Below are 15,307 nucleotides of genomic sequence, written 5' to 3' on the forward strand. Positions count from 1 at the left end.
TTATGTTAATTGAGAGCGTATTTGATGAGATAACCACCTGTCAGTGACCTTGCAGGGAGGTCTAATCCCCCCTGGCCAAACTAGTACAGACGGGCGTTAAGCACACAAATTTGTCTTTCAAGAATAGACCAGCTATACATTAATGTATACATGTAATTTCAAATTACAAGCACACCTCTACACAATGGTTGTTGTTGACGTGCTTCAGCTTGCATGAGGCTTGTCTGACATGGCAAAATTAATGTATGCATCTCTAATGTTGACATTTCAAGTAATAGCTGGAATAGCTTGCTTCATATGACTACTGACATAGCAACAACCAAACACTTATGTGCCGGCTACTGGCATACAATAATTTGTAACACACGAATGCAAAACTTCAACACAACAACCCACTTGGGAAGAATCCTCCCCAATGTGGTATACATGTCTGTGAACTGAAATACTGGATTTGAATAGTTACTCTGCAGCCTGTATTTCCATGGATCATGTTGACGTTGGTACTTGTACATGTAACTTGCTGATGGCAGATATGTTTCGTTGTCATGACGGCCTCTGCATGTTGTCCGCATGAGCTTTCTGTAAATCAATTAAATCAATACAAATCCTCATTATAAAATCAAGAACCATTAAGAATCTTATACATTACATAATGAATATGCAACTCACTGTTTCAAATAGTATTATAGTGGTACATTGTACCTTGCACATTTTCTTACTAATTCAAAATATTGTTAGAAGGGTCATTCAATGTTCATTGAAAGCCTCATGGAAATAGTAAAATTGAAAAAAACTAGATGGAATTCGACTGCGCGCAGTCGAAAATGATGCCTCCGTCATAGAGCAATTTTACAATCCAAAACAGAAGAAATTTTTTGAATTCAAGTTCAATTGTAATCCATTGACAGGTTCTCAGAATATCGTGATTACAAGCAATTTCTCATATACATATATGACCCTTTGATATTTGAACTAATGACCCTAAAATCTACTCAGTTCATTGGCTCTGCAAGATGTCCTGAGTTAAATAGTAATCCATCTGTCAGTTCTAATGAGAATGCGTTCACAAGCTATTTTTGCATACATAATGAGCCCATGATCTTTGACCTTTGACCTTATGAACCAAGAATCTACTCAGTTCATTGGCTCTGCAAGTAACATACATGACCTAATTTTGGCAGGAATCCATCAATCGGTTCTTGAGATAACGCGATCACAAGCTGTTTTTGCATACATAATGTTTGCTGTGGCCTTTGACCTTTGACCTCATGACCCCTAAATCTAATCAGTTCATCGGCTCTGCAAGTAACATACATGACCTAAGTTTGGCAGCAATCCATCAATCGGTTCTTGAGATAACGCGATCACAAGCTGTTTATGCATACATAATGAGCCCTGTGACCTTTGACCTTTAACCTCATGACCCCAAAATCTAATCAGTTCATTGGCTCTGCAAGATACATACATGACCAAAGTTTGGCAGGAATCCATCAATCGGTTCTTCAGATAACGCGATCACAAGAACGGTACGTGCGTACGGACGGACGGACGGACAACCCGAAAACATAATGCCTCCGGCTACTTCGTAACGGAGGCATAAAAATAGCCTTCCTGCCCTTTATAGATCTTTCTCTGTACCAAGTACATATTAAACAGTATGCAATTTTTCTGGTCCGATTCATTTACCACATGTATTCTTTTCAGTACATTAGAAATGTATGTTTCTGTACAATTTTTTTCTAAATGTAAAGAAATTATTTGTAAATCTCTTTTTAAATACAGTCAAACCTGCTTTAGTGGCCACCTGTCTACAAAGACCACCTGTCTACAAGGACCACATTTTTTGTTTCCCTTTAAAATGGTTTCTCATTGAAATATGTACTAAAGGAACCTGTCTACAAAGGCCACCTGTATACAAAGGTCATCTGTCTACAAAGACCACTTTTTGTGTTTCCCTTGGGTGGTTGCTATAGACAGGTTTGACTGTATAATCAATCAATCATATCTAAAATGATTCAGAAAAATGTTCGATGACTGAACTTACTGCAAACTTGGTGATGAAGAGGGAGAAGATGCTGAAGAAGGTTGCGCTCTCCATGCTGCGAGGGTCCTCCCCAAAGAACTGAGCCGTCTTGTAGAAGTCGTCACAGCAGAGAGCGTACTGCTCATGGATCCTGGAGAGGTGCTCTGAAGCCTCCTTGAGGAAGACGGCCATGACCTCAGAGAAACGGTCATCCTCGTCGATGATGATCTCCTCCTGGTTGAAACGCTCCACCTCACGATCCATGTCCTGAATGATCAAAGGGAAATGAGGGTGAAAGTGTGTCAGAATTTATAAATCTATCAACCAGTCATCTGTTGTAATGACACATGTACATCCAAACCAGTATATGAAGACCAGGGGGTATTTCACAAAACTTGTCATCAGTGACGAATTACAGTTTTTGTTATAAGCTACGGAAATCCTTGCTTCTGATTGGTTGTCAGCAGATTCGTCACTGATTTTTGTCATTTGTCATGAAAAAAGGCTTTGTGAAACACCTCCCAGGTATGCAAAACGGCTCAGAGATGTTTTGAAATCTATCTACATATGCCACTGTTCACCTTATAAGAGAATTGGAAGCTGGAAGGATCGCCATTACAGGTAGCCATTGTCATTGCCAATTTGCTACTGCCCTGTGAAATCACATTGCTGCAATGCACTAATGTCCATAGGCAAGATATTAATCTACAATTGCCACTCACCACCCATGATTAATTTCTGGGTACCTGGCAAGAAGACATTCCTTAAAAACGCTACAGTAGAGAGCTCACGTGCCAAAGAAGAAATAAAGTTTTAGAGGCACAGAAGTGGCATGTCTGACAGACATGCTATGCAAGAACCCATAGTTATTATCTATTATCATTATCATAATACATGTAGTTGTAATCTCCTATACCTGTATTATTCTCATCATCATCATCATCAAATATTTCAATTCATCTTACATTGAGTTGGTCCGTAAGCTGAGTAAGCTCATCCTTGACTGCCTTGAGAGACATCTTAACAGCTTTCGGCACCGATGGAATCTCATCTCGGAAGTTGATCACTTCAGGAACGTTGGAGTGGACGGCCTTGGCCACTACATGGAGGAATGTGGCTTTGTTGTCTGACGTTTTTGTTGTGTCCAACTAAAATTGCAAAAAGAACAAGAGGATGAATGAATTCGTAGATTGTACAAGTTGGGAAACAATTGAAGAATACCCCACCACACAATTAATATCAATCCTTCTTCTTCTTCCATGGAATGCCACAACTCTCTGTCCCATATTCTATGAAGTAATTCATTCTCCCCGAAATCAATTCCACTTTCAGAAATCCCATTCCTTAAGCTACTCATCCACAGAATCCTCCTGCCCTTGATTCCTCCAGTCAGTGTAAGATTTTACAAACCATTCTTCCAAATAACATGACCCAAGAAGCTCAACCCTTAAGATACCCCTAAGCCTTAACGTAACCCTAACCCTGACCCTTAACCCCAATTCTTGAACCCCTATCCCTAAGTAAGTGTTAAACAACCCTCTGGAGCATGGATGGTACCCTCGAAAGAGAGGAAACAATCTTGATGATCACTCCTTACCTCATTTAGGAAGCTGATCTTGAATCCTGTTGCCCCAGCAACCCTCTGGTTGCCCTGGTTCATGTAGTTGCCCATGGCAAGAACAAGCTGGAAGGAACAATAACACACATGTTATTTAATGTACATGTATGGTGACACTTAGAAGCAATGTTATGAATGGCACAGTACTGTAGTAACTAACATACGATCATTTTGAGACATCTTTTAAAACCACATTGTATAATTTTGCTATCAAATGTGCAAAAGGTAATCTATATTTTTCAAATAAACTATGACTAACTAAAATAATCACTCTCAGCATGTAAACCCGGGCCCTGTCTTATAAAGAATTGCGATCAATCCAAATCAATCGCAAGTTTGCAGTCTCCTAACTCTTACATGTATGTACATAATTGCAATTGATATCAACTATTTTATATGATGGGGTCCAGGTATCAACATACTAGGCATATGGACTATGATATTGATAAGAAAACATATACTGCTTAAAAAAGATTGTTTTAGCTTTTGTTGTTGTGTTTCTTCAATATGAATATACATATGTGTATGATCATTGTCAAAGTCATTTGAAGGAATCAATTCACACATTTCAGTACACACAGCGTATGTTCACTATATGAATCAATTAATATACTGTAACTAAAACATAAAAACATGTGATCCATGGACAATATGTAACAGAGGGTTCATGCCTTCATTATTAAAACAATAATTGTTCATCATTACATACAACTTACTTCAAGAGCTTTGGCTAGTTTTTGGCTTTGTCTGAGCTCTGAGGAGGCTTGCTGTATCATGTTGAGATAACCCACCAACTCATCCACCTTCTCATGAAATCCAGCTTTCAACATCAGCGCTCTGAGACGAAGCTTGAAGCCTGGCACTCGACTTATCTGCAGACAAAATGAGAGAGAAGAGAAAGAATGATCACTGTGGAGCCCTTCCTAAATATATAATGCAGATGTATTTTTATTTTAAGTAAAACAGTTTAAGGATAAATTGGTATTGAAGTATCAAATGCATCAATACAAAGTGAAGTTCTGTGCAAAGTTGCTCAGTCTAAAAATACAGTCATTTACTTCTTAAAATGGAATGTAAAAACAACTGTGATGGATAAAGAGGCAGAAACATCTCATGAGTCATTTGTTTTAATCTTGTAATACCAGTAAATCATAATCTGAATGAATGAGATTGTTAATTATTTTCTAATGATACATTTCGTATCCGGACACCTACCCCCTAGGACAACTACCCCGCGACAATTTATACCACTCGGAGAACAGTTTTTAAATTGGGAAAAACACAACTTCATACATGGACATGTAACATCATGTCATCAGTCTGGACAATATGCATATGCAGCTTAAAAAAATGAATGTGTCTTACCTCAAATGCAAATTTGTCCGGTTCACTGAGCTGTGATGTCTGGCCAGCGTAACGTGCTAAGCTGTCAACCTGAAAATGAAAATGTAATTTGATTAACATTTCGGTGAACTAGGATAATTGAAGCTACCAAGCTACCCCATTGAGTAAAAAAAGGATTCAGGAGGAAAAAAATGGCATTTAACAACATTCCCGGCCTTTTGAGAAAAAAAATAGGGAATAATAGGTAAAAATAAGGGGAAAATCAGGAAAATAGGGGTAAAATCTGGAAGAAAAAAAAAATGGGGATTTTTTTTGGATTTTTTAAATCGGGTAATTATCATGCCTGTTTATTGCAGGTGACCTCAAGGCGATATTAGACTGTTTTTACACTATTTGAATAGAATACACACTTACCTCATCAGTGTCAGGGGCATACTGAGCAAGCTGTTGGATGTGAGCTACAGAGAGTCGTCTACATTGCATGGTAAGAATATCTTTCTTTAGCTCTTCGACAGGTGTCCGTAGGTGACCAAGCAAGATGGCTACACAAACGAAAGAGAAAACACATAGTAATAATACATGTACTCATATACTATACATATACTCAAATTCAGAGGTGGATACAGGTTGGAAAAAAACAACAATAAGGGGCACACTATTCTTTTTTTCCCCCTTTTTTTTTAAAAGTTAGAGCTACATACCTCTTTACGAAATAATGTGCTACAAAACTCACTGATGAGCAACAGCAAAACAAAAGAAAAACAATACAAAATTTGTCAGGGGCATTTAGGTCTAAGATTCAAAGGGGGTAGAAAATCATAATGGGGAGGGGGTGCACACGGAAGAACAATTATAAAAGCAAGATTCATACAAGTATTATATCATACACATACACATGTACAGGGGAGGGGAAGGGAGGGGAGGGGGAGGGGGGCTCAATTAGAACTCTACATAGGCTTTAATCTTACCTGTGTTGTGGGCTTTCTTGTGGTTGATTACAAATATCTGGTTCTTCCTGTCTCTGGGGGTGGACAAGCCTGCATGGAAAAAAGAAAAAAAGTTAGATCATTAACCCAAGAGAGTGACAGACTTTTCTCTCCTTACATTTACAGCACATCTGATGCTCAATGCCAACAACAGCAATCACAAAATATTTGTTGTTGCCTAACACAGGCATACAGTAGATTGATGATTAATTTAAACAGGAAATGATTTGCTCTAAAGTGTCATAAAAACACTAAGATGATCGACAGTGCATTATGACAGCAGGAGCATTTTTTTCCTAATTTTTAGATTTTAGTTTTTTTGACAACAGTTTTTGGACAGGTGGAAATTGGTTTTTATTTTAGTGATCTAGCTAAATCTTGGTGACCTTATTTCTACTTGTATGTCAAATAATTAAACATGCATGAGTAAATTTATCATATTAAAGAGTAAATTCATGAAAATTGTGAGAGGCAAGTATTAAGTTGTAGATTATAAACAAAAATATAGAGCCACTCGGTATGTTCATGGAAGTAAGATTTTGATCCTCTTTCCCATGTATTATATTTAAAGTAAAGTCACTTTCATAAGATTAAGATTTTCCAAAGGTCCTTATATCAAATAAAGGATATTCTTATGACAAAACATGCAGTGATATAAATACATATTTTATATTTAAGCTGAAAGTTGTCCTTTTTTTGTTATGAGAGCATAATAGTTACATGTTAATCTGAGACTTGGCGCCTAATTGTAGCTAAATGCAAACATAAAGCCACAGCTCTATTTTTTTGGAGAAACATTGTACATTGATCTTGTTGCACTTTTGAAGCTAAAGAAATAATTACACAAATGTGATACACCCCCCCCCCCCAAAAAAAAAAAAAGATCCATAAAAATAAATGTAAGCATTGTCACTATGAATATGACTGACAAAGAAAGCGGACAAAATATACAGTTCCTCAGGTAGATAAAGGACATTCCTTCACTGCTATTATATAAAAATGTGTAGAACAGGTATCACATGCATATTCACCTTTTTACATAATAGCAGTGAAGGGATGTTCCTTTATCTACCTGAGGAACTGTATATTTTGTCCGCCGCTCTTTGTCAGTCATATTCATAGTGTGTTAATCTGATTTTACTTCCAAATTTCAACAATCCCTTACAGTTAATTCACTGCCGCACCTGCCTGTGTTTTGCATAGATGTACATGTATGGCATCCAGCGTACAACAGGTAAATAATTTATTAGATTGATGAGAAGATTGAAAGTGAATTAATCCACCGACTGCCATTGTAATAAATACATAACTTACATGTGATATGAAATTAGGAAGACATGGAAATGTAAAAGATGCAAATTTAATGATTTGTGATGTATAATATGGACCTTTTTCAAACCTATGCAGCAGCTTCTTTGGGAGGACATCATAATTTGATTGCCTAATTTTCAGTTCCCTGGACTTTGTTATCATTATGTGAACTCATTTAAAGACACATTTAGCAAACTACATGAGAATGAGCCGACTAATTTTCAGCTGAAATAACCCAAATTGCACATAAACACATATACATGTACCTTACCTATACTGTGCATGTATATCACACATATAAAAGACATCAATTAAAAAAATGCCTAGATCCCTAATCAAACACAAAACCAGCTCTACATACTGTTAAAAGTGTTGGGGGTATACTGTGATAAAACATGAAGTATGAATGGGTCTTTTGAATTGATTTTTTTTTTTTTTTTACTAAACTACTTAATTTGGCTTATATGAAACAACTTTATAACTGTCATATCTCCTTTACCTAACCCCCTGCCCCACCCCAAATAAAAAGTGATAGTCAAAATCTTAGAATTCATTTTAACCTCCATCATGTTACTGCCTTCTGTAGCAAAATTTAATAAAAATAAATCCACTCCTATACAAAAAAACACAACTTCATACAAAAATATTTGTGATGAATTTAAGACTGCAAAAAACATTTCAGGGAACAATTTAGAAACGACAAGTACAAAGTGAGGTGAAATGCATTGATGAATGAAATTCTACATATTCCTGCAGTGGCCACATGAAATCAGCATCATAAACACAGTGACGGGACAAAACAGCGATTCTGCTAAAACAAATATGAAATATGCCAACATCTGTGAAGTGCAATTTCTCTAACAACAACAAGTTATATCACATCATATATTCTGACCTAGCTTACCTCCTTTTCCAGGTTTTCCATCTGTGAAAGAACCGAGTTATGATTAAAAAAATAAATAAACATAATACACTTCTCTTTAAGTAAAACATCGCTAATGCAATAGATAGTAATTTTGGTAAATTGATACAGCTGTACATGTACACAAACATGTATCAAGAAATCATAAAATTAGAATCCTTAATGACTTCTGTTCATTTTTTGAGAAAAATGCACAAAGTCTCAGTCACTTGTAGCACCTGAAGGATTTGAATGTTATCAAGGAATTCTCCATTCTGAATCAGAACTCACTACAGATCAAACAGTACTATCTGTTAAATACCAGAACGAAGTTCACTCTGTGTTAATACAATACAGGAACTAATGCTATTCTGGATGAACAAGACTTCATTCATATTTTCATGAACATTCTTTGATTCCTAACATGACTTTAAATCTGTGAAGGAAAATAAATGTTATGGTTCCATAAAGAATGAAAATATGAATGAACTCTGACCTTTGCCCTTGCTGACTGTACTGAACTTTTCCTCGAGCTCAAGGTGCTTGATGACATCATCAAAGTAGCCCACCTCGTCACCAAGCTGTGTAAGTATGACAGATATACATGTACATGAAGAGTCAATCAGAGACATACAAGATGAGAGAAAGAGGGTCAAAATGGAGAGGGAAGGACAAAGCATAAGAGACAGAGAATTTAGCTAATCATTTAAACTGTTGTTACGTAGTGCTGCAGCACGAATGCCCTTTGGCTAGACATTAATCTACATTTGCAACTCTCCATCCAGTGGTAAGGAATTCCTTCAATGGTGGGAGCACCAAAATTGGTAGTGTAGCAGAACCAGGGTATTATTGGAGCACCTTGCATGATGGATATGTGCACTTTATTAAAGATATGTAATATCATTATTATTATCAGTAAACAGCGCCTTTTCATTTGTAAGTAACCAATAAAAGTACATGATGCTAGTACAGTCCAACCTGCTTTAGTGACCACCTGTCTACAAAGACCACATTTTTTGTTTCCGTTGAAAATGGTTTCTCACTGAAACATGTACTAAAGAAACCTGTCTACAAAGGCCACTTTTTGTATTTCTCCTGGGTGGTCGCTATAGACAGGTTTGACTGTACCACTTAAAAATGTCGAACATTATCCATAGTTCTTTAGATGAAATATAAAACCTCGACTCACCCCGCTCCAGACGGTGTTCTCTGTATCCTGCAGCTTCTCCCAATTGAGCCTCTTGACGGACATCTTGGCTTCACTCGACCAGTTGTTATTCATCTCCCCCGGTATGGGAGGGGGAGGAGGAGGGACGGGGGGAGGGGGTGGTGGGGGTGGGGGCGGAGGTACCATGGAGATGGGGTATTGGCCTTCCATGCTTCCATGTGAGGATGAGCCAACTGCACGAGGAAAAAAGAGAAGGAAGTTAACAAAGCATAACAACTTTTTTTTAATGAGACATCAGTTGCAAAATAACATTCGTTTCAGGCTATGATAACTTGAGGGTTCAATGGTTTGAAAATGTATCACTAAATCAGCAGGGCTAGTTTGATCCTCATTTGACGTAAATGTACACAGCCAATGGATTAACTCAAGACTTCTCTTTGGCTTTGTATTGGACAGGTTAAACAGATAAAGTTTCATAAGTTGAAAAAGAATTTTGATTTTTTTTTAATCTGAACATTTTTTGTATGCATAAATCGACATACTACATTATGTTTAATATTGTCACTTTAGACATACATGTATGAATCTTTAAATTATCCAATCATAGAGCTACTTATAACAACTTATGAGGATATTTCAGATTTGCAATATTCAAACTCCATGAAAAAAAAATCAATGCATTCAGATAATCAAGATACAGTACTGGGATTTAAACAAATACATATATATTCCTACTAAAAATCTGACATGAAAGCTAGATTTTCTTTGTGATCTCACAGTCCATGAGATACATATACGTTTAATAGCCACTTATGAAATACATTTTGATGTTTAGTCATGCAGAGTATTTTAAGCTTCAGGCTGATTATAGCAAACATGTTAGTAAAACAAGTACATGATGCAGGTCTCTTTGGGTACACGTACTGTTGATTTAACTATTGTTAGTCAAATAAAGCCTTAGTATATGAATCAATGAGCAGCAGAGAAAAAGGTTGTAAATAATGGGATTGAAAAAAAATACATGTACATGTAAATGATAAAATTGTTAATGCAGAAGCACTAATTATATCATAATTAATGAAATTCAGTTCCTTCTATTGTTTTCTATAATTCAATATTTGATTACCTCTCTATCTACCCCTCTATCAAGAAACCCTTATCGCTATTGATTGTAGTAGCAACATATTTATTTGGCTACCCCTTTTACTTTTCTCTCTCAAATTATTTTTCATCCTACATCATCTCTCCATCTGTTCTTCTGTCTGTAAACTGTTATAATCAGTGTCACCTTACACCATTAATCCCTGAAGACCTATCTTTCTTTCCTTCCTTCCATCCATCCGTTATACCACAACTCTGTTTCAGTGGTAGCATCCTCCTCACTGTACATTGTAGACTGACTGAATCTAATTTAGAGAGCCTATTTTACACTTATATGTTCCACTATCTTAAAATTCTTCTTTCTATCCATCGAGCTATCCCTCTATCCACAAACCTTCTTCTTCATCATCACCATTGATCATGGTAGACTCAATGAATCTACTCTACCTGAATACTTCAATTTTCCTCTTTACATCAATCTTTCACTATCTCTCTATCCTTCCATCTATGTATAACCATCAATCTATCCCTCTATCCACAAACCTTCTTCCTCATCATCGCCATTGATCATGGTAGACTCCAGCGATCCATTGTGTTCTTCCTGGGGGAGGGGCATGACAGGGGGCGGGACAGGGCGTGGCTGACTCTCATGGGTGCTTCTTATCAGCTCATCCATACGCTCCTGGATGCTCTTCTCTGAGAGGGGCGGGCTGGGGGCGTGGCTTATGGAACTGCGGTTTGAGTGGTTGCGTTCACCAGGGCTGGAATTCGGTATTGTCTGAAACACAAAGAAAGGTAGATATTAAAGATCCCATGCAAATCGTAATATATATATGTACATGAACGTGCCCATTTATCAAAGTGCATTAAAAATGCATTTCCTTTCAATAAGGATGAATACTAAGCCTTCCAATGCAGCAGATCTCAACTAAATAAATAATAAATACAGGAATACAATACTTTCTGAATACTCAGGAAGTGATTATGATTGCACTTGAAACATTCAACATGGATAGTTGGTTCGCTCACATGTAAAATAAAGGCTTAGATAAAGTTTACGAAGAACAGAAATATGATACAAAACATTGATACATTTTGGTGATGTCAAAATAATAGTCACACATAATAATGATTCTTGTTTTTTATGGCTTCTTTTGTTTCCTTGGGTTTTAGAATTTAATCGTTATTCAGTTATTCATAACATTCAATAGTGGTAATAATCAATGAAGATAGACTAAACTGAATAACTTTGTTGTGTTTGAATCCAGAAAACAATTGTGAGAATGGAACTTTGGTAAATTTTGTCTCATCAAATCTGAATATGAATATGAATACAAGTCTATAAATTGAATGACCCGGGAGGGTTTAAAGAGGAAATGGTAGATGGTTTTGAAATTCCCTGGATTGATTCACATACAGTACATGTACAATTAAGCTTGCAGCATGTTTGAAGTATACAGTACATTAGTTTGGGATCTTGCATCATTAGACTGGAAAATGCAATCCTTAAACAGCCCTTGACTCATGAAAACATACAATTAGGCACTTGTTTTTGTTCTAAAAGTTGAATAATTACCCCTCCCTCCCCCCTGCAGATCTCACCAATCCCATTTTGCTCCTTTCCTCCTCTCCTATTCTTACCCCTCGCTACCCAAGGTTCTCTAATTTTACCTGCACATCTGGAAAGGACCAGTTATTGTCTTGTTGATGATGCTGCCGATTTCTGGAGTGGGAGCGCTGCCTGCCGTCCTGGTAAGCATCCAAGCTCCCTATCTCGTCTGACCCCCTCCGGTTGGTCAGCGGAGTGGAATAGGCGAAGCCGCCACCGGATGTGGACATGGGCGGGGAAGACTTCCCGTTGTTTCGTGAATTATTGTTGTTGTTGACACTCTCGTTGTGTGGAGTGCGGTGGCCATTTTGTTGGGTTGACCTGGAGGACCTTGGCACGGATCTTGACCGGGATTGGCTGCTGCGAATGGACGCGGCCGCGCCCTCTTCGTCTGACACGAGGTCAGCAACAACTAGGGCGGATGATAAAGAGTCATGCGCAGGTTACAACAAGAAACAGAGGTAGTGATAATCGAACAGCAATGAGATAGCTACATGCAGTACATTTTCAATTATCACACTGCCACTCGGGATTGAATTACAAAAACAAATTCTTGATGTAGTAAGAATATGCAATATATTATATCAAAATATTAGGTTGCTCTTGCAGATATAAAGGCGTGATTGGTCCAGAGCTCATCATGTGATATCCATTGTGAGGATTGTAATTAGCATATTTCACGCCCTGTCATTTATCAATGGTTAAATTGACCAACCGGTCAATTTATTATATATTTTTTTTGTATTCCCGTATCCAGGCAACCCTGAGCGCACAAGCGCGTACCCATTGTTTGAAATGTCCTTAGCCTCATACATTTTTTTCGCCAGCCTAGCTGCTCGAGAAAAAAAAGGCATAAAATCACAATTACCCTGAACTTTATAACAAGTTCTAATCAAGGCTATCTGACATAAATAACTGGATGGGGTGTAATATACTTTTAATGGACCGCAAGGGAGTTATATTTTCCCTTTTGATTATTATTACAGGAAGAAATGTACCGTAACCCCCTTCATCGGTCCAAAATTGTTACATTACACACCCTACTAGTCAATATCTGTATAATAAGCCAGTGCAAATTACAATAAAGCCATGAATACACAGATATATTCAAAGTGCTACACAAGAAGTGCCATTCTTATACAATACTGCATATATCACATGTCACACTGGATATGAAAAATGATGAACAAGTGCTAAACTTTCCCAATAAAGGCAAAGAAAAAAATAGGTGAATTCATATTCACTACTGTCACTGCATGAATAAATGAGTGATATTTGAAACTATATATGATGAATGCAAACTTCATGATACACACTTTTTGAAAATGAATTATAATTATATATGTAATTTGAAATGCAACATAAGAATATATCTTGGAATGTGGTAGGGGAAATGCAATGCGGCATGCAATTAGTGTAATACAAACTGTGTAACTCAGTTGACAAGCAAAATGAAAGAAACAACCAAGTCAATTGTATAAGTCAATGCAATTATATATAACTGACATATACTTCAGTTTTAAAACAATATATTCCACTTTGGTAAAACAGGATAATGATGAACGAACTTTTCAATTCTAAAACATCTCAATATTCCATGAGTTTATTAAAAGTATTCAATCAGACAAAATAAACATTATTTCATATGTCAATTATTGCTATATTAATAATTTCACAAAAATTCTCCAAATGAAGCAAATTCGGCACATCAAAATGCTTCAATCTACATTTTAAAATCTGATTATGTACATATATCCGTGCCCTTGCCTTCAAGGTTAATAGACATATAATGTGCATATAAGAAAATAAAGACTGTACCATTACACTTCAAAAACTTTTCTGATAAAATGAAACCTTCTTTCTTTATATAACCCATTTCCTTCCCCTAGAAAAACTTGATGCATAAGATAAAGAGATCACTAAAAGATTCCTCTTAGTTAAATATAAGTGGATCAACCCTACACCCATACTAAAAAATCCTTGTACAAGTATAAGAAACTTAAAATCATTAATCTGCCGATGGATTCCTGACAATTGAAACCATTTTCTTTAAAAAAAATCTTATGCATAAGATCCATCTATGTAATCTAACTTACCAGCTAACATTTCTATTACTTAAATTTGTACCAGTACTTAAAAACCCCTCGTACAAAAAACAAGTACCACAAACCTGCCAATGGGATCCCTCTATAATAAACCATGTTTGCATTTTAAGAGAACTAACATCCCTTTATACATGTACGTGTATGTACTGTATCATTTGGTTTCCCTTACTAACCTTATACCAGTACTAAAAACCCTACGTATAAGAAAACAAATACAACTAACCTACCAATGGGTTCCTCATGAATAAACCCATTTCCCTCTATACTTAAAACCTATTACATACATTTATGATAACTAAAATCACTTATATGTACTGTATCAGGTAATGGTTACCCTTACTTTCAAACCTTATACCATTACTAAAAACCCTTTATATAAGAAAGTAAATACAACAAACCTACTAATGGATTCCTCATTAATAAATCCATTTCCCTCTATATTTAAAGCTATTGCACAAGATAACTGAAATCACTTAAATGTACTGTATCAGGTAACGGTTCCCCTTACTTACTCCTATTTACTATACTTATACTCAAAACCCTTCATATAAGAAAACAAATACAACTAACCTGCCAATGGGTTCCTCATGAATGAACCATGAATGAACACAAGATAACTGAAATCACTTAAATGTACTGTATCAGGTAACGGTTCCCCTTACTTACTCCTATTTACTATACTTATACTCAAAACCCTTCATATAAGAAAACAAATACAACTAACCTGCCAATGGGTTCCTCATGAATGAACCCATTTCCCTCTATACTTAAAACCTATTGCGTAAGATAACTAAAATCACTTATATATACTGTATCGGGTAACGGTTCCCATCACTCTTATTTACTAAACTTATACTCAAAACCCTTTGTATAAGAAAACAAACACAACTAACCTGCCAATGGGTTCCTCACGAATGAACCCATTTCCCTGTGCTCAAAGCCCCCCGCATTAGATAAAAAAGTCTCCTGAGAGAGCTGGGATCGTCTACGGCCGGAGGGGAGGGAGTGAAAGGTGTTGAACTGTTCCCCTAGAGGGCGCTGTTGGTGAGAAGAGGATCTGTTGCGAGGATAAAACAAGCGCTCATCCGGCACCAGATCGTCGTCATCATCAAAATCTTCTGGGTGAGGTTAGAGATTGAGG

General features: G+C 36.7%; 1 protein-coding gene across 5 annotated transcripts in view; it reads right to left on the minus strand.

Moving 5' to 3' along the window:
- Positions 1-15,307, minus strand: part of LOC765167 (delphilin) — a 38,951-nt gene continuing 23,644 nt past the window's right edge. The window contains exons 14-28 of one of the 5 annotated variants that reach the window (XM_030999318.1): positions 15,060-15,281; positions 12,124-12,473; positions 10,996-11,230; positions 10,847-10,849; positions 9,373-9,584; positions 8,680-8,764; positions 8,178-8,207; positions 5,954-6,022; positions 5,400-5,527; positions 5,007-5,075; positions 4,358-4,513; positions 3,621-3,707; positions 2,989-3,171; positions 2,045-2,290; positions 1-579 (exon numbers count right to left, since the gene is read on the minus strand). In XM_030999318.1, coding sequence (XP_030855178.1) covers positions 544-579; positions 2,045-2,290; positions 2,989-3,171; positions 3,621-3,707; positions 4,358-4,513; positions 5,007-5,075; positions 5,400-5,527; positions 5,954-6,022; positions 8,178-8,207; positions 8,680-8,764; positions 9,373-9,584; positions 10,847-10,849; positions 10,996-11,230; positions 12,124-12,473; positions 15,060-15,281 — 2,111 coding nt within the window. In that variant the 3' untranslated portion in view covers positions 1-543. Of the gene's footprint in view, positions 580-2,044; positions 2,291-2,988; positions 3,172-3,620; positions 3,708-4,357; positions 4,514-5,006; positions 5,076-5,399; positions 5,528-5,953; positions 6,023-8,177; positions 8,208-8,679; positions 8,765-9,372; positions 9,585-10,846; positions 10,850-10,995; positions 11,231-12,123; positions 12,474-15,059; positions 15,285-15,307 lie in introns of all 5 variants that reach the window. The other 4 variants (XM_030999323.1, XM_030999305.1, XM_030999312.1 and 1 more) reach the window with 4 other exon arrangements.

Source organism: Strongylocentrotus purpuratus, unplaced genomic scaffold, assembly GCF_000002235.5.
Source record: "Strongylocentrotus purpuratus isolate Spur 01 unplaced genomic scaffold, Spur_5.0 spur5_contig_861, whole genome shotgun sequence".
NCBI classification, from domain to species: domain Eukaryota; kingdom Metazoa; phylum Echinodermata; class Echinoidea; order Camarodonta; family Strongylocentrotidae; genus Strongylocentrotus; species Strongylocentrotus purpuratus.